The sequence below is a fragment of the Microcaecilia unicolor genome, chromosome 11 (assembly GCF_901765095.1).
Source record: "Microcaecilia unicolor chromosome 11, aMicUni1.1, whole genome shotgun sequence".
Lineage (NCBI taxonomy): Eukaryota > Metazoa > Chordata > Amphibia > Gymnophiona > Siphonopidae > Microcaecilia > Microcaecilia unicolor.
Window position 1 is genome coordinate 138037378 of NC_044041.1, and position 26509 is coordinate 138063886.

The 26509-nt window shown below is 45.9% G+C and overlaps 1 protein-coding gene across 4 annotated transcripts in view; it reads left to right on the top strand.

Annotated features, from left to right (window-relative positions):
- PC (pyruvate carboxylase) overlaps window positions 1-26509 on the top strand; it is a 1188093-nt gene that overhangs the window by 936487 nt on the left and 225097 nt on the right. For all 4 annotated transcript variants that reach the window (XM_030220280.1, XM_030220278.1, XM_030220277.1 and 1 more), the window contains 2 exons: window positions 3523-3667; window positions 4509-4598. In XM_030220280.1, the coding sequence (XP_030076140.1) occupies window positions 3523-3667; window positions 4509-4598 (235 nt within the window). The remainder of the gene's footprint in view (window positions 1-3522; window positions 3668-4508; window positions 4599-26509) is intronic.

The following is a 26509-nucleotide window of genomic DNA, read 5'->3' on the forward strand; positions in this document are numbered from 1 at the left end:
GGAAAGAAAAGGCTGGAGGCGAGCCGCTTCTGCGATTTAAAATAACAGGTTTTAAACGCAGGGTGGCTGCAGCAAGAACGGAATGGTGGGCTGTTGGGGAGCTGAAGACAGGCAGGTGGGGTTGGGTTACACCTCAAACTGGGGGGCTGGGACAAGTAACCGGACATGGATGGGAGGGGAGGACAGGGCAGGGGCAAAGGAGAATCGGATATGGATGGGAGGTGAGGGCAGAGGAGAATCGCTGGACATGGATGGGAGGGAAGGACAGGGAAGAGAGGAGAAATCACTGGGCATGGAGGGGAGGACAGGGGCAGAGGAGAATCGCTGGACATGGATGGGAGGGGAGGACAGGGGTGAGAAGAGAAATCACTGGACATGGAGGGAAGGGCAGGGGAGAGAGGAGAATTGCTAGATATAGATGGAGGGCAGGGGAGAGAGAGGAGAGTTGCTGGACATTGATGGATGAATGGAGGGGAGGGCAGGGGAGAGAGGAGAGTTGCTGAACATGGATGGATGAATGGAGGGGAGAGCAGGGGAGAGAGGAGAGTTGCTGGGCATGGATGGATGGAGGGGAGGGAAGACAGGAAGGAGATGCACATGGAACATGAATGGAGGGGAGGGAAGAGAGGAGAAATCTGGACATGCATGGCGTGGAGGGCAGGGAAGAGAGGAGAAATGCTGGATGGAGGAGAGGGAAGACAGAGGAAGTAAATGCACATGAATGGAGGGGAGGGGAGTGAGGAGAAATACTGAATATGGATGGAGGGGAAACTGCTGAATTTAAGGCCTAGATCAGAACGCTTTGAGGCCAGATGCTGCAACTGGTTGAAGGATAGGGACAGGGCTACAGATGGTAGACAGAACGCATAAGGACACAGGAGGATGGTGGACATGGTGAGTGAAAAAATATCAAATGGAAAGAAGACACCATAAAACAGAAGACACTGGGACTAAAGCAAATAGAAAAACTAAATGCTCAGACAACAAAGGTAGAAAAAGTATTTTATTCAGAATTTATTAATTGGAATATATCAGCTTTTGGAAATGTGCATCTGTGATATTTTGCACGTAAGTTTCAATTTCTCTAGTATTTTTGCATGCCGAGCCTGACTTCTTGAGGTAACTTTCCAGTTCAGTATTTTGCCTTCATATCTTTTGATTTCTAGTTCCTTGTGTCATATCTGTTGTCATGTGTTTTTCATGTGTGATCAAGGTGCAGTATTCTGCTAGCATGTACTATTTACAGCCCTTTTGGTTTTGGTTTTTTCACTAGGTAATGTATTGGTGTTTTAGAGCCTGGTGTAATTATAGTGCTGCCTTTCCACGCATAAGGTTGTAGCTCGTCCTGTCCTTGGAATTAGTGCTGTTATGGTTTGGTAAGGTTCTGAGTGTGTTTTTGCACAACTTTGTGTATAGTGTTTTGCAGTGGAGAGATTGTGTTGGCCGTACTAAGGTGACATCAACACTTTAAATTAATTTGAGTTTGTTTGTCATAACATCAGACATGGTTTTATAATATTTTGGAGGATCTGATGTTGAATTGTTAAAGGTATTAATTGTGACTATTTTACTTTTATTTATCTATTTTTCTGTGTGTTGTCAGACAATTATAGATGTAAGCCCCACCCCTGGCACCACCCCAACCCCGCCCCCTTTAGCCTCCCCAAACAGTTGGGCCACCCACCGCCTATGATTTGCAGGTTGCTATCTGACTGGTGGCCAGTGCTGGACAACAGACCTTTAAGTAATTCTGCTATCGTGCTGTATGCAAAATGGGTGTGGGCCAGAAGGGGAAGTGGGGAATATATCACTTGGCTCTTGCTGCATGCTGGTGGGCTCAGATAGAGAAATTCTTAGAAGTAGCAATATCTGGCCTGCATCAGTAGTTGGTGAGCCCCTACTGGGATCACTGTTCCAATGTTGTCTACCTATCAGATTTGTCAGTGGACACCTATGATGGGAACTTTCTCAGGCTCCGGAAAGGAGGGATATTGGGCCAGCATGATGTTAGTGTACACATGGTTATGTATCGTACATTTAAGCTACTTGTGGTACAGACCAGATATCATTAGGCAGCATAAACCTAGCACATATTGTGAGCCCCCATCGGACAGAAGGCTACAGAGATGAAACCTGATGTCGGTGACCAGCCCTTTTCTGTGACCACAATGCTATATATCTCAAATGATTTGTCTGGTCATGTCTAGGAATGTCTACCAACATAATGAGGTTATAGTATTGGTAATTGTATCTGGCCACCCTCCCCGCCAACCCACCTGAGGGACTATGGCTGTGCTCTGGCTGTTGGCCAGTTGTGAGTGAGGCAAACATTCACTGGAGCATGGACTCTACAAGGTCTGTGTTTCAGCCAGTGCCTTCATCAGGATTCCAGACATGCAGCCAGAAATAAGACTGACAGCAGCAGTGAATCTTGGCACAAAGCCAATAAAATTGTTGTGCAGTCCAAGACCTGAATACATCTATCTTATTTCTGTTGCATGTCTGGCTCCTGACCAAGGCACAGGCCGAAACACGGACCGTGTAGAATCCATGCTCCGTTGAATGTTTGCCTATAGCTTTGATTGTGCTAATTCCAACATCCTATATAATAATTCTCACCACCAACGTTCTGAAGTAGCTGCCTGTGTCCGTGGCCCCTGGAGTTGCTGAGCTAGGCTCCTTAGCCAGGCTGACGTCACTCACAGCTGATTCCCAGGCAGGGGGAGGAGTAGGGAAACACGCGGAGCAAGTTGCTCCGCGTGTTTTCCTACTCCTCCCCCTGCCTGGGAATCAGCTGTGAGTGCGCCGCTCAAACACCCCCTTGTCGCATCACCCAAGCCCCCCCCCCCCCCGGCACATCACACCCCTCCCCCCCAGCACATCAACCCCCTCGCCACCCGCAGCTGCCACTGGTAACGCTGTTCGGCCGCTGCTGCTTCTCCTGTTGAGCAGCAGCGGCCGCTACAAAAAGAAAAAAAAGCCATAAATGTTTTAAAACCTGAAACGCGGCACCGTAGTCAGCCATCAGGCATTGGCTGTCAGCTCTGCAGCCGCTCCTCCTCTCGCCTCTCACGTCGCTGCGCTCCTCCGGGGTCTTACTCCAGGGGCAGTGACGTGGAGGCGAGAGGAGGAGCGGCCCAAGATTGTCTGCTTCCTGGGTGTGCAGTGTCTGGACAGTGTTCACAGTCTCTGGGTAGAGGAAGGAGGAGTTGTGATCATCTTCTTGAAAGAGACATGGTGCAGGGCTATTTCATTGCTGCTAGATACAGAAAGAGAAATGATTTATTAAACAGGGGAATAATCCCTGGGTACTTGAAACTGAAAGCTCATGGTGCCAAAATCCCATCACAGGTTGCATATAAGCTAAAAGGAGGAACTATCAGGCCAAAAAATAAAAAAGATTGGATTACTTGACTTAGTTCTTTGTTTTTGTCCCCTCTTCCTCTGCCTATTCCCCTACCCTCATTCTTGCTCATTCTTCTTTACTTCCTGTCTTCCTGCTTGACTTTCACTCTCCTGCAGACAAACATCCCCTTCCTGCAGAATGTGCTGAGCAATGACCAGTTCCTTCATGGCACAGTGGACACTCAGTTCATAGACGAGAATCCTGACCTCTTCAACCTACGGCCAGGACAGAACCGAGCCCAGAAACTGCTGCATTTCCTGGGTAAGGAAATGGATCCAGTGTGTTTCCACACAGGCGATTCCTCCTGCATGCATGTTCTGAGCACCCTGAAGGAGACACTGCATACATCTGAAAGTTCTTTGATACAGAAAAAATTTGTTTCTGATATAGATGGGGGGAAAAAATCTAGCACGAGGGATGGGATTAGGGCACAGGGATTACATTTTGAAATTCTAATGTGTTTTATTTTATCCATGGAACTACCACCATGAGCTATTCAAAGGCAAAGCCCACAGGGAATTTTCTTTTGAAAATTACCTTGCAGGCTCACAAATACCCAGGGACCTGTAATCACAGGCTGGCCCAATTGTATCCAGTGCTGTGAGAACCTTCAGCCACCTCCCCCTCCTATGAGTAGCTCAAGTTCCTACACCCTATAGTCCAGCATATACCTTCTTCCCTACCTCTTTCCTTCTGTCCATGTCTAGCATCCCAACCTCCCCTCCCTCTGTCACCACCATTAGTATAGTATCTCATCTACACTTCCCTAGCCCCCTACTAAGGTGTTCAAACCCCTCCCCCTTGTTCAGCATCTCTCTAACTTCTCCTCCTCCTCCTCCTCCTCTTGCTGCTGCCATCGTCACCCTACCTCTGCTGTCCACTGCTGCGGCTGCAAAATTAAAGTTAGTGTAGCATGGGCCTGCCCCACTGACTTTAGTTTTGCAGATCTTTTTCATAAAAAATATATAGAGAAAGACAGTCCTTTTCAACTCAGGATACCCATGTTGGTAGGAACTGCCTCCCCCATCACCATATCCTTTTGGCAAATAAGACGGTTGTTAGTGTTGCAGGAGATTATTGAGCTATCTTGTCTTTTTTGTAGGTCATGTGATGGTAAATGGGCCAACAACTCCCATCCCTGTGAAAGTCAAACCTTCCCCTGTGGATCCAGTGGTGCCTCGGATCCCACTAGGTGAGTCCTGCCTGCCCAATACCTTGCATTTAACAAATTGATTTCTAGAAGTTCTCTGCCCCATTCGCTTTTGTGCTTTACCTCTGCAGCTAGTAAACACTGTGTAGTGTAAGCCCATGAACAGCATAACAGCCTTTAGCCAAGAAGAGTTGCTACATTTGTTTGTTTCTTTCTAATCAAGCCCCAGTTTGCTTGTTAAAACAAACAATATCCAGAATCTCACCTAGCCTGAGAGAACATACGTTTCAAGTTTAATTGGCATTTGTAAACTGCCTAGGTAGTAACCCTGATAGGTGGTATACCAATCATTCTACAGACTGGGCTGAAAACCTTTTTATTTCAGGTTGCTTTTAATTAAATGGAGATGGTGGGGTGCCTGGGATGATAACAAATGGGGGGGAGGGAGGAAACATTTGTATTACATGAGTACTTTATTTTTCTTTTCCTTTTTTCTTTCTTCTTTGATGTAATTATTTAATCTCATAATTTTACATTTTATGATAATTGTAAACTGCTCAGTTTGCCCTGATGGGTGGTGTATCAAATTTTTAATAAACTGTAACTGTGCAAATAATTATGGCATTTGTGTAGACAAAATTACATGGGGATTATAGACTAAAGAGGTAGCTAATATTGAAAGGATATAAAAGGAGGAAGAAGGGAACTTGTATCTTTTTTTATTTTTTGACACATACAATAAAGAGCAGCTTACTTTTTCCATGGGGGAAAAAAGTATGTGTGTGTGTGTGTGTGTATATATATATATATATATATATATATATATATATATATATATATATATATATATATAGTAACATAGTAAATGGCAACAGATAAAGGCCTGTACGGTCCATCCTGTCTGCCCAACAAGATAAACTCATTTTACATAGTATGTGATACTTTATATGTATACCCGAGTTTGATTTGTGCTTGCTATTCTGAAGGCGCAGACCGTAAAAGTCTGTCCATCACTCTTCTTGAACTAAAAGTTCTGAAGCTAATTTCGAAGTAAAATTTACACTCAAGCCCATCCATATCTATTCAGTCACGATCAGGGCGTAGACCGTAAAAGTCTGCCTAGCACTGGTTTTGCTTCCCAATTACCAGCGTTGCCACCCAATCTCTGCTAAGATCCCATGGATCCATTCCTTCTAAACAGGATTCCTGTGTGTTTATCCCACACGTTTGAATTCCATTACCGTTTTCATCTCCACCACCTCCCACAGGAGGGAATTCCATGTATCCACCACCCTGTCTGTGAAAAAAAACTTCCTGACATTACTCCTGAGTCTGCCCCCCTTCAACCTCAATTCATGTCCTAGGGTTCTACCGCCTTCCTGTCTCTGGAAAAGGTTTGTTTGCGGATTAAATATTTGAACGTCTATATCATGTCACTCCTGTTTCTCCTTTCCTCCAAGGTATACATGTTCAGGTCAGCAAGTCTCTCCTCGTACGGTTTGCAACGCAAATCCCATACCATTTTTGTAGCTTTTCTTTGCACCGCTTCCAGTGTTTTTACATCTTTAGCAAGATACAGCCTCCAAAATTGAACACAATACTCCAAGTGGGACCGCACCATCAACACCTACTACTACTACTATTTAGCATTTCTATAGCGCTACAAGGCATGCTAGTTATGCCCCTCTTTATGCAGCCTAGCATCCTTCTGGCCATGGCTATCACCTTGTCACATTGTTTCTTCACCTTTAGATCCTCGGACACCAACACTCCAAGGTCTCTCTCCTGAGTTGAGCTTACTAATCTCTCCCCTTCTATCCGCTATCTCTCTTTTCAGTTTCTGCACGCCAAGTGCATCACTCTGCACTTCTTGGCATTAAATTTTAACCCACTACTAAATCTCAGAATTTAAACCTATTATTCTCAAATTGCCATTTCAATACAGAGATACATAAAGTGAAATTTATATTAATGTGCTCAGTCCATACCCATTCCAACCATTATATCCCAAAAGGAATATACGGTAGTGTCACTGAGGGAACCATCATAGCACATTAAATGTTCCACCTCCTTATATAGCGTATGTACATACAACCAAGTCAACCTGGACCTCACTCAATATTGAACAGATTTTTACAAACCTTGAACATCAAATTCAAACATATATGCACACATAAGTGTTACAGTATAGTATATATATGTCTAAGTTAGTACCAATGCCCACGTCCGTGCCCTAGTTGCATATTATTCAATATACTCCACATCCACTATACATGGGACACTGATTATTTATAGTCTAACTCTAGGAGATGAAGTACAGTAAGCGCTAGAGAAAATTAAATTAAATGTGACATCCTCCGTTTATACTTCCCTTTGGGTTATGGCGTGCTCGTGCTCAATTTCCCCATGTCCCACTCGTGATCCATTCATCCTATTCAATCTCTCATTATCAAACAGAAAATCCCTTTAACACTGGCTGAGCAGTGAGATGGGATAGTTCTGACGGTGACCCTTTCGGGGTTTGTGTCCGATAATGGTTTTGAAGAAAATTCTATTTCCCTTTCTGAAGACGCATCACGAAACTCAGCCAGAGTTAAAGGGATTTTCGGTTTGATAATGAGAGGTTGAATAGGATGAATGGATCACGAGTGGGACATGGGAAAATTGAGCACGAGCACGCCATAACCCAAAGGGAAGTATAAACGGAGGATGTCACATTTAATTTAATTTTCTGTACTTCATCTCCTAGGGTTAGACTATAAATAATCAGTGTCCCAAGTATAGTGGATGTGGAGTATATCGAATGATATACAACTAGGGCACGGACGTGGGCATTGGTACTAACTTAGACATATATATATACTATACTGTAACACATGTATGCATATATGTTTGAATTTGATGTTCAAGGTTTGTAAAAATCTGTTCAATATTGAGTGAGGTTGTTTGTTACATTTTTACCCCGTGGTTTCCCACTCATGGCAGGCTCAATGCGGCTTACATGGGGCAATGGAGGGTTAAGTGACTTGCCCAGAGTCACAAGGAGCTGCTTGTGCCTGAAGTGGGAATTGAACTCAGTTCCTCAGTTCCCCAGGACCAAAGTCCACCACCCTAACCACTAGGCCACTCCTCCACTCCAGTCCAGGTTGACTTGGTTGTATGTACATACGCTATATAAGGAGGTGGAACATTTAATGTGCTATGATGGTTCCCTCAGTAACACTACCGCATATTCCTTTTGGGATATAATGGTTGGAATGGGTATGGACTGAGCACATTAATATAAATTTCACTTTATGTATCTCTGTATTGAGATGGCAATTTGAGAATAATTCTGAGATTTAGTAGTGAGTATAACTTAGACTCAGTATAGATCTTTGTATGTTCTTCCGTTTTTATAGTTAATTAAATTTTAACTGCCAGACCCTCAACCATTCTTCTAACGTTTGGAGAGCCCTTCTCATTGTTTCTACTCCCTCCAGGGTATCCACTCTATTGTCATCCGCAAAAAGGCAAACCTTTCCTTCCAACCCTTCAGCAATATCTCCCACAAATATATTAAATAGAATAGGCCCTAGCACCAACCCCTGAGGAACTCCACTGCTCACCTTCCTTTCCTCTGAGCGGATTCCATTTATCACCACCCTCTGCCACCCGTCGGTCAACCAGTTTCCTGTCCAGTTCACCACTTTTGGTCCTAAATTCAACCCTTTCAGGTTATTCACAAGTCTTCTGTGGGGGACCATATCAAAGGCTTTACTGGAGTATTGTGTTCAGTACTGGTCTCCGTATCTCAAAAAAGATATAGTAGAATTGGAAAAGGTACAGCGAAGGGCGACGAAAATGATAGTGGGGATGGGACGACTTTCCTATGAAGAGAGGCTGAGAAGGCTAGGGCTTTTCAGCTTGGAGAAGAGACGGCTGAGGGGAGATATGATAGAAGTGTATAAAATAATGAGTGGAATGGATCGGGTGGATGTGAAGCGACTGTTCACGCTATCCAAAAATACTAGGACTAGAGGGCATGAGTTGAAGCTACAGTGTGGTAAATTTAAAACAAATCGGAGAAAATTTTTCTTCACCCAACGTGTAATTAGACTCTGGAATTCGTTGCCGGAGAACGTGGTACAGGCGGTTAGCTTGACGGAGTTTAAAAAGGGGTTAGATAGATTCCTAAAGGACAAGTCCATAGACCGCTATTAAATGGACTTGGAAAAATTCCGCATTTTTAGGTATAACTTGTCTGGAATGTTTTTACGTTTGGGGAGCGTGCCAGGTGCCCTTGACCTGGATTGGCCACTGTCGGTGACAGGATGCTGGGCTAGATGGACCTTTGGTCTTTCCCAGTATGGCACTACTTATGTACTTATGTACTTATGTACATCTAGCCCATGCCCTTCATCCAGTTCTTTGGTCACCCAGTCAAAGAAATCTATAAGATTCGTTTGGCAGGATTTCCTTTGGTAAAGCCATGTTGCCTCTGGTCCTATAACCTATCAGCTTCTAGAAAGTTAACTATCCTGTCTTTCAGTAGCGACTCCATTATTTTTCCTACTACCAACATGAGACTTTTAACGGTCTGTAGTTTCCCACTTCTTCCCTGTCTCCACTTTTGTGAAGAGGGACCACATTCGCTCTTCAATCCCGCGGAACCTCTCCCGTCTCTAAAGATCTATTAAATAAATCTTTAAGAGGTCCCGCCAGGACCTTCCTGAGCTCCCTCAGTATCCTGGGGTGTATCCCATCCGGCCCCATAGCTTTGCCCACCTTCAGATTCTCAAGCTGTTTATAAACTCTTTCTTCCGTAAACAGCGCAGTATCCACTCCATTCCCAGACATTCCCTCGGCAGCCGACCGTGGTCCTTCTCCAGGATTTTCCTCCATGAACACCAAAGAGAAATAATTGTTTAGCACGTTCACTTTATCTTCATCACTCTCCACATAGCCATTCTCATTATCTTTCAGTCTCACAATTCCATTCCTATCTTTTCTCCTTTCTCCAATATATCTGAAAAACGTCTTGTCACCTCTCTTTACATCTTTAGCCATTTTTTCTTCCACTCGCGCTTTCGCTAGCCATATTTCCCTCTTCGCTTCTTTGAATTTAATCCGATACTCTTTTCCGTGATCCTCTCATTGCATTCTTTTGTATTTCTTGAAAAAAACCTCTTTTGCTCTTATTTTTTCAGCTACTTCTTTGGAGAACCATATAGGCTTCCTGCTTCTCTTGTTTTTGTTTACATTTCTTTCATAAAAATCAGTTGCCTTATTTATAGCTGCCTTTAGCTTTGACCACTGATTTTCCACATCTCCTATGCCTTCCCATGCTAACAGCTCATTCTTCAGGTATTCCATCATTTTATCAAAATCAGTACGTCTAAAATCCAGTACTTTGAGCTTTGTGCATCTGCACTCTGCCTTTGCCCTTATATCAAACCATATGGTGTGATGATCACTATTACATAGGTGGGCACCCACCCGGATATTGGAAACACTTCCTCCATTCATGAGCACTAGATCCAGCATTGATCCTTCCCTTGTGGGTTCCGTCACCATTTGTCTTAGCAAGGCACTGTGACAGGCATCCACAATCTCTTCTTTCTGATTCTGCAGACGGGATGTTCCAATCCACGTCAGACAAATTGAAATCTCCCAACAGTAGCACCTCCCCTTTCATACCAATCTTTTGAATATTTTGTATCAGATCCTTGTCTAACTTCTCCGTTTGTACCAGAGGTCTGTAGATAAACCTCCATGTGAATACAGGTTCCGTCTTCTCTTTTCAGGGTGATCAATAAAGCTTGTGTATGGAAGGGATATATATATCCCTTCCATACACAACCATTCTCTGGAATTCGTTGCCGGAGAAAGTGGTGAAGGTTAGCTTAGCAGAGTTTAAAAAGGGGTTGGACGGTTTCCTAAAGGACATCTACTACTACTACTTAACATTTCTAAAGCGCTACTAGGGTTACGCAGCGCTGTACAATTTAACATGGAAGGACAGTCCCTGCTCAAGGAGCTTACAATCTAAAAGACAGGTGAACAATCTAGAGACAAGAGTACAATCTAAAAGACAAGTGTAGAGACAATCTGATAGGGCATACTATGTTTCTCGAAAGGTTAGGTGCCGAAGACAGCATTGAAGAGGTGAGTTTTAAGCAGAGATTTGAAGATGGGTAGGGAGGGGGCTTGGCGTAGGGGTTGAGGAAGATTGTTCCAGGCATAGGGTGAGGCAAGACAGAATGAGCGGAGCCTGGAGTTGGCAGTGGTGGAGAAGGGTGTTGAAAGGAGGGATTTGTCCTGAGAGCGGAGGTTACGGGCGGGAACATAGGGGGAGATGAGGGTAGAGAGGTAGTGAGGAGCGGCAGACTGGGTGCATTTGTAGGTAAGGAGTAGAAGCTTGAATTGTATGCGGTATCTGATTGGAAGCCAGTGAAGTGACTTGAGGAGAGGGGTGATATGAGTATATCTGTTCTGGCGGAATATAAGACGTGCGGCAGCGTTCTGAATGGATTGAAGGGGGGATAGATGGCTGAGTAGGAGGCCGGTGAGGAGTAAGTTGCAGTAGTCAAGGCGAGAGGTAATGAGAGCGTGGACGAGAGTTTGTGTGGTGTGCTCAGAGAGGAAAGGGCGAATTTTGCTGATGTTGATGAGGAAGAAGCGACAGGTCTTGGCAGTCTGTTAGATATGCGCAGAGAACGAGAGGGAGGAGTCGAAGATGACTCCGAGGTTGCGGGCAGATGGGACAGAGCGGATGAGGGTGTTATCAACTGAGATAGAGAGTGGAGGAAGAGGAGAAGTGGGTTTAGGTGGAAAGACGAGGAGCTCGGTTTTGGACATGTTCAGCTTCAGGTGGCGGTTGGACATCCAGGCAGCAATATCAGATAAGCAGGTCGATACCTTGGCCTGGGTCTCGGCGGTGATGTCTGGTGTGGAGAGATATAGCTGGGTGTCATCAGCATAAAGATGATACTGAAAACCATGAGATGAGATCAGTGAGCCTAGGGAAGAGGTGTAGATTGAGAAGAGAAGGGGTCCAAGGACAGATCCCTGGGGAACACCAACAGATAGTGGGATGGGAGTGGAGGAAGATCCATGAGAGTGTACCCTGAAGGTGCGGCGGGAGAGATAAGAGGAGAACCAGGAGAGGACAGTGTGGCGAGAAGTAAATCATGATTGACAGTGTCGAACGCAGCGGATAGATCGAGAAGGATGAGGATGGAATAGTGGCCTCTGGATTTGGCGAGGAGAAGTCCATAAACCACTACTAAATGGACGGGAAAAATCCACAATTCCAGGAATAACATGTATAGAATGTTTGTACGTTTGGGAAGCTTGCCAGGTCCCCTTTGATCTGGATTGGCCGCTATCGTGGACAGGATGCTGGGCTCGATGGACCCTTGGTCTTTTCCCAGTATGGCATTACTTATGTACGTATTCATTCAACTACTCGCACACACTCTCCCCACTCACATCCTAAAACTCTAAAATCACACACTGAAAGTTTTCTCAAAAAGTATGTTTTGAGGCTAGCAAACTTCTGGTGTTCTGCAAATTAAAAGGTTTTTTAAGGACGTCATAAGATAACATTTTGGGCTCATCCTCCTCCACTACACGCTGAATCAACACCATGCCTCTCTCTGCCCATCCACAAAATCTCCCCAGGTCTAGGCCTGGAAAAAAATCAGCAATGACCATGATGGGTAAACATTTGGAGCAGTGGGCATGGAGTCCAAACCGCTAGTGAAAATGACTCCAAGCCCAGTTGACAGGCCTATTCCAGAGAGAAGGAGCTATGTACATGATGTACAATCTCGTCATTTCCAAGAAAATTCAGGTAGGGGAGAGATGACAATAAAACAAAGAAAAACAATAGTAGATAAAGATTAAATGGACTATCCATTTTGCCCACCCACACCAACTACTAAGTTCTATACTCCATTTTTTTATTTGCTTAGCCCATGTTTTCTTCTTAGCCCCTGGGAGGCTATTGTACATAATCCATCACTCTGTCTATACAGAAATATTCCCTTCGATTAATCCTGAGTCTGTCCCCTTTCATCCTCATACTGTGAACCCCTACTCCAGAATTTCATTTTAACTGAAAGAAGTCTGGTGAAAGAAAATGAAGTGCATAGAAGCCAAATTCATGGCTTCACAGGAAATCAACAGATCTCAGTGAGTTCTCATATATCAGTGGAAAGACAAGTTTGGCCAAGTGAGAAGATAGCAGTGGCAACCAGTGTGAGGGAGGAGGAATGAGGACAAAACATGTGCAAGTGATGAAGGGATGAGGGGCTGTTGCCAACCTCGAAGCAAGAACTCTGGAATTGGTTTCAGGAGATTAAAGCAGAGTTTGGTGCAGTGAAAGTGGAGAGAGTACATTGTTGAAATAAGAATGGAGGAGCTTAGGTCAATGCAGTCAAAACTGAAAACCTTGGAAAATGCCATTTTAAGGAGCCAGCTACCACAGGCAGGAGCAAGTGGCATTACTGCCCCTTGGACTCCACTGGATCACCAGGACATGTCCAGGTATGCCCAGATGGGCCTGTGGAAGTGGGAGGAGTGAGGGGTGGGCCCAATCAGTCCTTCTAACCCTCTTGGGGGATGGGAATAGAGGGCGGTTTCCAAGGAGGTTGGGAGGGAGGGGGATCAGAAGATGGTGCTTCTTCTATGCTTCTAGAGGGAAGGAGGGAGGGGGGATTGGAAGGTGGCTGTGAATCTCTGCTTCTGGGGGGGTGAGAGGGAGGGGGAATCGGGGGAGCAGAGGGTTCATGCATTTTTATGTGGTTCCTGGGTCGATATTCAGGGCTAGTACTTGAGGAATTAGCCTTGGATATTCAATGCCAGTGCTTGGACATGGCCTAGCATCAGTGGCGTGCAGTCAAGGCATTCAAGAGATTCTCTGAATCCACAGCCTAGCCCAACTCTGCCCTGCCAACATGCTATTTTACCTCTGATTCAGTTGGTCTCTTCCATTGTCAGCAAAAGAGCAGACAGCATGATTGGTGCAAAGGAGTAATCCCGCCTCACAGCCCTTCAATGGATATATTGAATCTCCAAAAGTTTAGGGAGATCCTGTCAGATGTGCTCAGGATTCAAGAGACTAAGATTGCCAACTGCCTGAATTTTTTCAGGATTCTAAAAAAATGTAAGGATGGCTAAGTGTGTGGATATTTTTCAGAGTTGAGCCCACTAGCTCTCCAATTCCCCCGCTTCCATTGCAGATGCTGTGGTAGAATCCAGCCAATGGGAAGGCTCTAGTCACAGCAAGGATGGGCTGCAGTGTTGCAAGTCGCGCGGTATTCCTGTGAAATTGGGCAGGTTCTCGCAACCTCCCGTGGGATTTTTTGAAAGTCACGGGTTATGGCTTATTGGGCACTTTTTTTTACTTCTGGGCGCTGGGCTTTACGGGCTGGGCGCTGTCTCTGCTCGCCCTCTAATTGGACCAATAGGAAGCCATCATCTCCAGTGACCAAGTTCATCACAGAGCCGCGACACTGCCCCACCACAAAAGTGAAGCGAGTTGGACTCTGCGCAGTGCATGGGAGAGGCCTGTCAGGTCTGGGCCAGTCACTGTGACCGCAACCTGAACCACTTCTCTACATTCATGCCGCTGCATAGGCGCTGACTCCATGGGTGCTGTGGGTGCTCAAGCACCCCCAATATTTTCACCCGCCGGAAGTCAGAACCGGAAGTTCCCTTCCCAAAGAGATTGGGCTGGGGTTGTGACTGGCACTCGGAGGGAGGGAGGGGGCCTGGAACTTGGAGGGAGAGAGGGAGGGGGTCTGAACTCGGAGGGAGGGAGAGAGAGAGGGGGGCCTGGAACTCAGAGGGAGGGAGGGGGCCTGGAACTCTGAGGAGAGGGTGGGAGGGAGGGGGCCTGGAACTCGGAGGGAGAGAGGGCGGGCCTGGAACTCGGAGGAGAGGGAGGGGGCCTGGAACTCGGAGGAGGAGGAGGGGGAGAGGAGGGGGAGGGAGGAATGCACCACCTGTAAAAAAAAAAAAAAAAAAAAAAAAATTTTCAGCACCCCCAATCATTTTGAAAAGTTGGCTCCAATGCCACTGCACAAGGAGATTAAGAACAGGAGATGGGCCAGCTTGAGGGAAGGGGGCAGCCACCACACAAGGAGGTTAAATTAAGAACAGGAGACAGGCCGGCATGAGGGAAAGTGGCCGCCGCACACAAAGCAAAGAAACCTATGAGCTGCTCTATCTACGTTATTCTTTATTGTTGGTAGCATTTTTATTTGATCTCACTTATATTTTCAAACATGCCGTCTTGTACAGCATATGGGTGTACACTGAGGAAGTATTGGTTTCATTTAATTTGTTCTAAATTTTAAATCATTGTGTCATTTGGAGAGGCTGGTTATAGGGACTCTCTGTATTCATGCAGAGATGTTTTCACCTAATAAAGGGCCACCAGAACAGACATCATGTTATGAGAATCAGGTGCTTAACAATCAGACTTACTATTTATAAGTACAGTTTAAAAAAAAAAGATAAATTAGGTTGAAACCTGGGAGCATTTAACAAAAAATATGGCAAGTGAGAACTTGCTCCTTTTGTTTTGTGGAATGCAATGGTATATTATAAAAATGAACTTGCCTTTTTTATTACTACTATTTTACAGAGAGATATTGAATAATGAAGGAAGGGCTTCCTTATGTTCAGTGGAAAAAAATCTGTTCGTTCAGGCTGCTTGCTATGTTGAATATTCCATCATTGTTTCATTATTGCTACCAAGTATTACATATTAAGGGCATTTGCTTTGAACTTTGTTTTAATTTGTTTTTTCAGTCCTTACATGCGCATGGTTTTGCTTTTTAAACCCAAAGTTGAATGCAAAGGATGGTTGCACAGTTAGGTATAAACTGTGTTTCTGACTTGACTTGTTTTGGACAGCTAAGTGCTTACACAAATTAATTTTATAGTCTACTTTTCATGAAAAAAAAATTAAGATAGTTTGATATTATTATTAATATGATTATGCAGATTATTACTACGGTTATTATGCTGATTATGATTATTCCAAGTATTATACTGATTATTCTGATGATTATTATGATTATGCTGACCTGAAAGAGCATATGAGCAGCAGGACAACACTAGAAAAGAGAGCTAGAAACTGCATGCAATTGTGTGTATTTCTATGTCTCTGGTGAGGACAATCTGATATAAATAAAGTTTCCCTTTGAAAATCTGGGCTGAAGAGGTTCAGTGAAGAGAAATTTTCAGCCCATGGAATTTACTCTGTTAACTAGAAATAGAGAAAAATGACGGCAGATAAAGGCCATAATTCTTCCTGTTCCTAAGCGATCCCACATGCTTATCCCATGCCTTTTTAAATTCTGGAACAGTCCTCGACTCCACTGCCTCCACCACCCTTTCTGTGAAATAATACTTCCTTAGGTTACTCCTAAGCCTATTCCCTCTTATCTTTGTCATATGCCCCCTCATTCTAGAGTTCTCCTTCATTTGAAAAAGGCTATCTTCCTGTACATAAATGCCCTTGAGATATTTAAACGTCTCTATCATGTCTCCTCTCTCCCTCCTCTCTTCCAGCGTATACATGTTGAGGTTCATAAGCTTGTCCCTATAATTTTTGCATTCAAGACCGCTTACTAATTTCATAGCCACCCTCTGGACCGACTCCATCCTGTTTATATCTTTCTGTAGGTGCGGTCTCCAGAACTGCACGCAGCAGTGGCGTAGGATGGGGGGCGGTGGGGCGGTCTGCCCTGGGTGCACGCCGCTGGGGGGTGTCGGCTCCGCTGGTTCCCTGCTCCCTCTGCCCCGGAACAGGTTACTTCCAGCGGAGCCGACGCAGCTCCCAGCGACATGCACTCGGGGCGATTCGGCCCTCCCGCCCGTCCCTCGCCGCTTTCCCATGTAAGTATGCACTCCGGGGGGGGTGCGCTTCGGAGGGGGGAGGGTGCGCTTCGGAGGGGGGAGGGTGCGCCGTGGCGACCCACCCCGGGTGTCAGTTGCCCTCGCTACGGCACTGGCACGCAATACTCCAAATGAGGCCTGACCAGAGACTTATACTTTCACTATCACCTCTTTTTTCCTGCTGGTCATGCCTCTCTTTATGTACCCAAGTATCCTTCTGGATTTGGCCGTTGCTTTTTCTACCTGTTTGAAAGCTTTAAGGTCATCAGACACAATCACCCCTAAGTCCCGCTCTTCCTTCACACACTGAAGCACTACACCCCCTATAGTGTACCGTTCCCTCGGATTTTTGTGACCCAAGTGCATGACCCTGCATTTTTTGGGATTAAACTTTAGTTGCCAAATATCGGTCCATTCCTCTAGCTTCGCTAGGTCCTTCCTCATGTCATTCACACCCTCCAGGTGTCAGGTTCTCAGGTTCAGAGCCCGCAGGGCTGGGCTCTGGAGCAAACGTGAGCCCTTGGGCTGCTGCCGAGGAGCGACAGCAGCAGGCAAAACTCACCAACCAACACTGGGCAAGCACACCGGCAGGGACTGCAGGCACTGCCCAGCGAACCGGAACACATGGACTGGAATCCCCCGGACTGGAAGACACAGGACTGGAACACTGGACTGCAATTCTCCGGACTGGAGGACACAGGACTGGAACACATACCGGACCGGAACACACTGGACTGGAGCGCACCAGACTGGAACACACACCGGACTGGAACATACTGGACTGGAGCACACTGGACTGGTCCGTACAGCTTCACCTGCGCTTGGCCACTACCCCCCCAAGGGTTGAGCCCTTGGGTTCGAGTGGCCGGCAGGACTTACCGGATACCGGATGACACAGGGACCAGGACTGGAAACAGAAGTACTCCTAAACCTAAACTGATCTACGTGCTCCCAAGCCCTAAACCAGCAGGAGTGTTCCTAACAGTAAACTGACAAAAGGACTTCCTAAGCCCTATACTAAACAGGAGCTCCTAAGCCCTGCTCAACAAAGGGACTTCCTAAGCCCTAAACTAACAGAGCAGGGAACTAAACACAAAGCTAACACAGGTGCTACTAAGCACCAAGCTACACGCAGAGCTCTACACTAACAAGCTAAACATAAAACTAACAAGCTACCTAAGCACTGCTCTAGCAAGCTAGATACAAAACTAACAAGGAGTTTCCTAAGCCCTACCCTAGCAAACAAGACACAAAACTAACAAGGTGCTTCCTACAGCACCAAAACCGAAACAGCAAAGACTGCAATGCTCCCAATAGCACAAACACCAGGAGTACTTCTAACAGCAAAATCTGTAGTGTTCCTAACAACACCAAACCCTGAAGTACTTCTAACAGTAACAGAGCTTCCAAAGCCCTACACACAGCAATGCTTCCAAAACCAAGAGGGAAAAGCAGGGGAACCATAAGGGAAAAGCAGGAAAGCTAAACACACAAACACCAGTGCACTCTGCACTAACACTAACCTGGACCTTAGCAAAAGCAAGCAGGGAAACTAGACACAAAGTCAGAAGAAGTGCCCACTGCACTAACCCTACCTCAAGCACGCATTGCAAAGGCTCTGAAGGAAACAACACCACTTCCTTATCAAGGCCCTCCCTGATGATGTCACATTCCCTAGCCCCAGGCAACAGCACACTGACCCAGAGAGGCCCAACCCACACCAATGCAAAACCGTGAAGCACTTGAAGCCAGTACACCCAAAGAGAGGTAGAGCTAACTCAGTCCACCCACACAGCTGTGGTAAAGTGAAACAATTAGAGTCATGCTGCTGGAAGCTGCCAGCACAGACAGTGTTGCCAGGTGGGCGGTTTTACCGCCCAATTGGGCGGTTTTCTGCGACCCGCCGCGGGAAATTTTTGCCCGCGGCGGGTTGCGGTTTTTTGGGCTGTTTTTGGCCTTCAGTGCGGTTTTTTCGGCCGCGGGGGGGCGGGGTTAGTGACGTTTTTGGGTGGGGTTAATGACGTTTTGGGCGGGGTTAGTGACGTGGGAGGCGGGGCCGATGACGTAGGAGGCGGGGCCGATGACGGGGAGGCGGGGCCGATAACGTGGGAGGCGGGGCCGATGACGGGGAGGCGGGGCCGATGACGGGGAGGCGTGGCCGGTGACGTGGAAGGCGGGGCCAGTGACGGCGGGGGCGGGGTTGATGACGGCGGGGGCGGGCGTGATGACGCGGGGGTGGGGGTGTCAGGGGCGGGGTTTGTGTTTGGGCGGGTTTTGGGCTGTTTTTTGGGCTCGATCGGGCTGGAAAAAAATTTTCCACCTGGCAACCCTGAGCACAGAGAGAGTGAGCCAGCTGCTCAGAAAGGACAGACAAAAGAAACAGAAGCCAGCTAAGCTGACCACCAGGAAAAAGGTACGTTTGAGAGGGGTTATGACCACAGGGGTTATGACCACAATCATAACACCAGGGTGTCAACCCTGTTGCAGAGTTTAGTGTCATCCGGCCCCAGGACCGATCCCTGTGGTACTCCACTACGACCTCCTTTTCTTCAGAGCAAGCTCCATGTACCACCACTCTCTGCCTCCTACCATTCAACCAATTTTTTACCCAGTCCGTTACTCTAGGTCCCACACCGACTGGATGGGCAGACTGGATGGGTCATATGGCCTTACCTGGGCAAATTCCTTTGAGCACTTTCTTAATGCTGCCTCCACTCTGCCTGTATCTTTCAGAAGTATCAAGCTGAAATATTTTATTTTGATTTTCCATTTGTGAACTTTTTTCACATGTAAAACTTTGTAATTTTATATCTTGGACACATTGCCCTTAAATCTCACTCTTTCGGGCAGTCCATCCTTGAAATCTCTAGTTTGTATCAGAGGCAAAAGATAGTGAATATGACTTGTCCAGCTTACCTGGTTTTCAGTCCACTGCTGCACAGCTGCCAAGTTACCCAGCTCAGGAGGGAGACTTTTTGGTCAGTCCTATTTTTGGACATATATCCCAATTCATTGCTCTATTTGTAGTCCCTGATATCACTACTGAAATCAGCGCTTCAGGTCCCATAATGTACCAGGATAGGGTTGCAGAAATCCAGGACTGGCTCAACATTTCCCTCCTGGAACTGGGTAACATTGGGTAGCTTGGCAGCTCTTCAGCTCTAACTGTTAAGCATATGCTTGCATAGTCCCTATGCTCACTCACAAACTATAATATCATACCCACAGCTAGGCTGTATACTTTTTGCTGCTATTTCTGGAGAGGTGAAATGATGGTGGGAGATGGGGTTCCTGATGGGGGGGCCCACAAATATATGTTTGTCTAGGGAGCCAAACTAAGAAACACAAAGAATTTGTGAGACAACGGGGCTCATTTTCAAAGCATTTAGACTTAAAACAAAGTTATATAGGTTACTATAGAACTTTGTAATTCTTGGTCCTTTGAAAATACGCCTCTGTATGTCCCTTCTCCCTCCCTCCCTTCAAGTTTGTTAGTGGTCTAGTGGTCTCCTGCTACCTCTTCCTGCTGCTGCTGTGCTACTTCTTTAGGCTCATATAGCCCGGTGACCCCACCATTTCTACCTCTTGTGGGATATAATGGGGTAATAATATTTTTAATTTTTTTGAGGAATGGGAACAGTGCTAATCTGTGTTTCCTTAGCCTCTGCAGCAGATGAATCCAGAAAGTGGTGGGTTGTATCCACCTACCAGCAGGTGGAGATAGAGAACACTGAAATGAAGGCAGTGACCCTGGATGTCCAGCTTCTTATCCCTTCAGTATATCTCCATCTCCAGCAGATGGTGGACAGATTCCCTCCAACTCCTTTCTAGCAGGGAGCTTGTGGGCTTGTCCAGTTGAGCCAGGGGGTGTGTGGCTGAAGGTGCAAACTTTGAGGGCATACCTGGTTTCCAGGTCCTTCCCTTACCCCGCTTTTCCCCTACTCCCAGTGATCTCCCATAGGGTTCCTAGTTACTGCACTGCCTTCCTCACAAAAAAAAAGGAACCTTGTGTTTGGAACTGCCTACTGATGAGATTGTGGAGTGCCGTTTGGGCTCCTCCTGGCAGTCGCCATACAGTTCAGGAGGCTGGCTAACCTCAGGGGTGGGTGCCCTTTGGCAGTCTGTGCACTCGAACACACAGCGGTAACCGCCATGGCGGTGGAAATGGGGAAGAAGTGTCCCCGCGGCAGCAAGAGGCACTCCACAGCAGGAGTTTGCAGTACTGGGAGTTCTGAGGGCCTGAGAGCTGAAAATGCGGCTGTGCCTGCCGATGGAGCTCTACCCCATGTGGTGAAATTTTGCGCATGCACCATTTTGGCAGCTGTGACGGATGCAGCTTCTGATTCATCACCGCTGCAGTCTGGGGCCTCAGGCATTCAACTGCTCTTTCGAGTGGGACTGTCTGTGATAGCGGCGGTGCAGCCAGAGGAGTTCCTCAAGACGTTGGATCTGAAAGAGGCTTATTTACACATCCCCATTTAGTCTCCGCATCAGCAGTTTCTTCAGTTTGCCATTCTGTGACGGTATTTCCATTCGGCCTTCGGTTTGAACTGGCAATGGCTGTGCACCTTTTCCAAAGTGATGGTGGTGGTGGCAGCATTCCTGAGGAAGGAGGGGCATCAGGGTGCATCATTACCTCGACAATTGGCTGATCTGGGTAGATTCGACTTAGGAGAGTCCGCAGGTCACCTGCCTGGACATTCAACTGTTGCAATCTCTGGGCTGGATGAGCAACGTTCCGAAGAGTCATCTGACTCTTTCCCAGACACTGGGGTATCTGGGAGTGTGCTTCCACAGCTCAGGGGTGTGTTTTCCTCCAGAGAGTAGGATGCTCAAGCTTATGTCCCAGGTATGTGGTCTATTGATGGTTCCACGTCCCTGTGTTTGGGGTTATGTGCAAGTGTTGGGGTCCATGGTCACCACCCTAGAGGTAGTGCCATGGGCCAGGGCTCACATGTGTCCTCTGCAGCATTCCTTTGTAGAGAGGTGGTCTCCGATGTCCCAGGAGTATCAGCCTCGACTGCCATGGCTGAAGCACAGCTTGAACTAGTGGCTGTGCGAAGCCAACCTTCGGCAGGGGTTGCCACTGGCCACAGATGCCAGTCTTTCAGGTTCGGGTGCGCATTGTCTCCACTGATATGCTCAGGGGCGATGGACAGTGATGGAAGCTGCATGGGCCCATCAATCTGCTCGAGCTGCGGGCAGTTCTGTATGCACTACAGACCTTTCAGCAGTTGCTGGAGGGTCAGGCAGTTCACATACTCTTAGACAACATGACGACGGTGGCATATATCAACCGTCATGGAGGCATGCAGAGCAAGACATTAGCCGCAGAGGCAGCTGGTCTATGAAGTGGGTGGAGAACCACATTCTGCTGCTGTTGGCGGCATGCATTGCGGGGCACAGCAACATAACATAGTAAATGATGGCAGATAAAGTGGAGGTGGATTTTACCAATTTTCATCTCCTTGACCCAGTGGAGTGGGAGTTGGTGTCAGAAGTGTTCCTTTGGATCTGAAGGCGTCCAGGGCGAATGCCAAGCTGGACAGGTTCTTCCGTAGAAGAAGAGAACTCGGCTCCAGAGGATTGGATGCCCTGTTACAGCCATGGCCGGAGATGGAACTGCTTTATGTGTTTCCCCCATGGCTCTTGATCAGGCAGGTGATTCACAGAATAGGTCATCATCGGGGCTTGGTCATTCTGGTGGCTCCAGATTGGCTGCGCTGCCCTTGGTATGCAGATCTGGTATGCCTACTGGTGGACAAGCCCTTTCTGATACCGGTGTTGCCGGGTCTTCTGCATCAGAGTTCAGTGCTTATAGAGGATCCCTCCTGTTCCTCTCTGCCGTGTTTTACATTTTTGTATTTCAGATGACTGTTTCTGATGCAGTGGTTCACAGAAATGAAGATGTTATGCTATAAGATATATCTTTTCCTGTGGTTGGATGTTAAATTTCATTTGTGAGGAAGGTTTGCTTGCCTTGTTTCTTATTTTACTGCTTTGAGATGTGACATATACTGAAGGGATAAGGAGCTGGACGTCTAGGTCACTGCCTTCATTTCAGGGCAAAATGGTAGAGGCTATTATCAAGAATAAAATTACAGAGCACATACAAAAACATGGGCTGATGAGACCAAGTCAGCACGGATTTAGTGAAGGGAAGTCTTGCCTCACCAATCTACTGCATTTTTTTGAGGGGGTGAACAAACGTGGACAATGGGGAGCCGGTGGATATTGTGTATCTGGATTTTCAAAAGGCATTTGACAAAGTGCCTCATGAAAGACTCCTGAGGAAACTGGAGAGTCATGGGATCGGAGGTAGGGTATTACTATGGATTAAGAGCTGGTTGAAAGATAGGCAGCAAAGAGTAGGGTTGAATGGTCAGTATTCTCAGTGGAGAAGGGTAGTTAGTGGGGTCCCGCAGGGGTCTGTGTTAGGACCGCTGCTTTTTAACATATTTATAAATGACCTAGAGATGGGAGTAACTAGTGAAGTAATTAAATTCGCAGATGACACAAAATTATTCAGGGTCGTCAAGTCGCAGGAGGAGTGTGAAAGATTACAGGAGGACCTCACGAGACTGGGGGATTGGGTGTGCAAGTGGCAGATGAAGTTCAATGTTGACAAGTGCAAAGTGATGCATGTGGGTAAGAGGAACCCGAATTACAGCTACGTCATGCAAGGTTCCGCGTTAGGAGTTACGGACCTAGAAAGGGATCTGGGAGTCATCGTGGATAAGACGTTAAAAACTTCTTCTCAGTGTGCTGCGACAGCTAAGAAATCACACAGAATGTTGAGTATTATTAGGAAAGGGATGGAAAACAAACACAAGGATGTTATAATGCCGTTGTATCGCTCCATGGTGCGACTGCACCTCGAGTATTGTGTCCAATTCTGGTCGCCGCATCTCAAAAAAGATATAAAGGAATTAGAAAAGGTGCAGAGAAGGGCGACGAAAATGATAAAGGGAATGGAACGACTTCCCTATGAGGAAAGGCTGAGAAGGTTAGAGCTCTTCAGCTTGGAGAAAAGGCAGGTGAGGGGTGATATGATAGAAGTCTACAAGGTAATGAGCGGAGTAGAGCGGACAGATGTGAAACATTTGTTTACACTTTCAAACAACAACAAAGCCAGGGGACACAAGATGAAGCTAGAATATGGTAGATATAAAACAAATAGGAGGAAGGTTTTCTTTACTCAGCGTGTCGTTAGACTCTAGAACTCGTTGCCGGAGAATATAGTGACAGCAGCTGGCCTTACGGAATTTAAAGGGGGTTTGGACAGATTCCTGATTGAAAAGTCCATTGAACATTATTCAAAATCTTTTTTTTTTTTTTGGAGGGGGGGGGGGGGGGGGGTTGCCGGGTTCTTGAAGCCTGGATTGGCCACTGTCAGAGACAGGATGCTGGGCTTGATGGACCCTTGGTCTTTTCCCAGTATGGCGGTGCTTATGTGTTCTCTATCTCCACTTGCTGGTAGGCAGATACAACGCACCAGTTTCTGGATTCATCTGCTGCAACTAAAGGAAAGACAATTATCAGGTAAGTCATAATTTTTCCATAACTTTGAAGAATAGATTTCAGAAAGGTGATGGTGATACAGAACTTAAGTTTCTTTGAATCAACACAGTAGTCAAAAGGAGAAGTGGCAAGTGTTATAGGTGTCTCTCAGAAACAGCCAAAAACATGACATTGTTCAGCACAAACAGTGAGTACATTAACCTTAGTTAAGGGTATGCATTGCACAAATGTTTAGCACATCTACTGAATCCCCTGCTATAAATGTCACTGCATTACACTGCCCAACATAGAATATCTGGGGCTAATGTAGCTGGTGACCATCAGCATTTTAAAAAATACTGACCACTGCCAGCGCAATATCTACCAGTAACTTTGAAAGGGAACTCCCTAATGATAAGGGTGAGTTCAATAAGACATTCAACTCCTGGGTGGATTCCTCTAGGATGGGGGTGGGGGAATGGGAGGAATTATATGTTACAGATATTTGGAGGCTTAGAAATGGGAATAAAAAACGTCTTTCTACTCACACAAGGATTGATATGTTACTGAATGAGGTACTTTAACATGAAGAATAGTTCAAATACAGATAGATTTGATTACATGTTCCTGCCACCGGATGGCCAGTCCTCAAAAGAGGTTCCAGTTTTGAACAATGAATGATAGACTCTTCGACAAACCCAAAACATGCAAGATAATTACAATTTATTAAATTTGATATATCGCCTGTTTGTAATTTTTTAAAAATCCAAGCGGTTTACAACAGATATCCTACTATATATACTATCAAAGGGAAGGCTAGAGACGGGCAGGGCTTTCAATAACGCGGCTGCTTCGACGAAGGTAATCAGGGGAGCCATAGGCGGTCGGTGGCCCAACTGTTTGGGGAGGCTAAAGGGGGTGGAGCTTACCTCCATAATTGTCTGACAACACACAGAAAAAAATAAGTAAAAATAATAGTCACAATTAATACCTTTTATTAAATTTAAATATTAGATATGTATCATATGTCAAAGAAAAAAGTGGTTGCTCAAAGCATATACTAACCACAATTGCTTGACTGCAAAACACTATGCACAACATTGTGCAAAAACACACTCAGAAACTTACTGTACCATAAATATTACACTGGGCAGACCCCAATACACCACCCATACGGAAAATGCAGACCGTCAACAATATGAAACAAGGGATCATGATATCACAATTCTCATGTAGAGCCATTGAACATCCTTTTAGGGTGTATAGTGTTCACAATGAGCTCCTTTTATTAACGACCATATGTAGATCCTTCAAGAGGTAGTGTGTCATGATTTAGGCTCTAAAATCCTTTCTGATGTTTTGGTGCCACCTCAGTGGCACCACACAGGCCTATACACAATCTCTCCACTGCAAAACACTATACACAAACTTGTGCAAAAACACACTCATAACCTTACCAAACCATAACAGCACTAATTCCAAGGACAGGACGAGCTACAACCTTATGCGTGGAAAGGCAGCACTGTAATTACACCGGGCTCTAAAACACCTAATGAAACAACCTAGTGAAACAAAAAAAAAACAAAAAGAGCTGCAAATACTACTCGCTAGCAGAATACTGCACCTTGATCACACATGAAATACACGACACAACAGATATGAAGGCAAAATACTGAACTGGAAAGTTACCTCAAGAAGTCGGACTCAGCATGCAGCAATACTAGAAAAATTGAAACTTACATGCAAAATATCACAGATGCACATTTCCAAAAGCTGACATATTCCAATTAATAAATTCTGAATAAAAAAATGTTTTCTACCTTTGCTGTCTGAGCATTTAGTTTTTCTATTAGTGTCTTCTGTTTTATGCAGTGTCTTCTTTCCATTTGATATTTTTTCTCTCACCATGTCCTTTTTCAAGATCTTATTTCCATTTTGTTTCTTCATGACGCCCAACTCCTTTCTTTTCCTTTCTCTCCTCTCCTATATCTGTCTCTGACACTGATCTTTGTTTCTCATCTATGTTTTTATCTCTCCTCCAGTCCTCAGTCTCCCTCCACTTACCTCTCTAGTCCTCCCATTTTCATGTCTCTCATTCTTTGTCAGCCTCCTATTCCCTTGTCTTTCAGCTACTTTTAGTTGCCCATTTCCACTCTTTGTGATCATCCTCTTCCTAGACTCATCTACATTCATCTGCCTCTCATCCCTTCACCAACCAGTTTCTTCCTCATCACTCATCCTCTCTGCACCTTCAGTTCCTGACTTACATCACACCCCTTATCTACACTCCTACCCCACTTTTACTTCCCCATTTCTAACCTCTCACACCTCCATCAATAACTTTTCTTACCCCCTTAATAGCCCTCTGCCTCTTTCTTTTCATCCCTGTGTAATCTGAGGCTTTAACAAAAAAAGAGGGAAAAAAAGTTACTGTCCTTCTGATGGCTGCAATGTTTTTGAAGGATGGCTAGCAAGAGAGAGAACCCTGGGAGCACAACTGGCTTTGGGGGTTGCTCTGTAGCTGTGTGGTTGAGGTGGAAGCCAGCAGAAGACTGTCA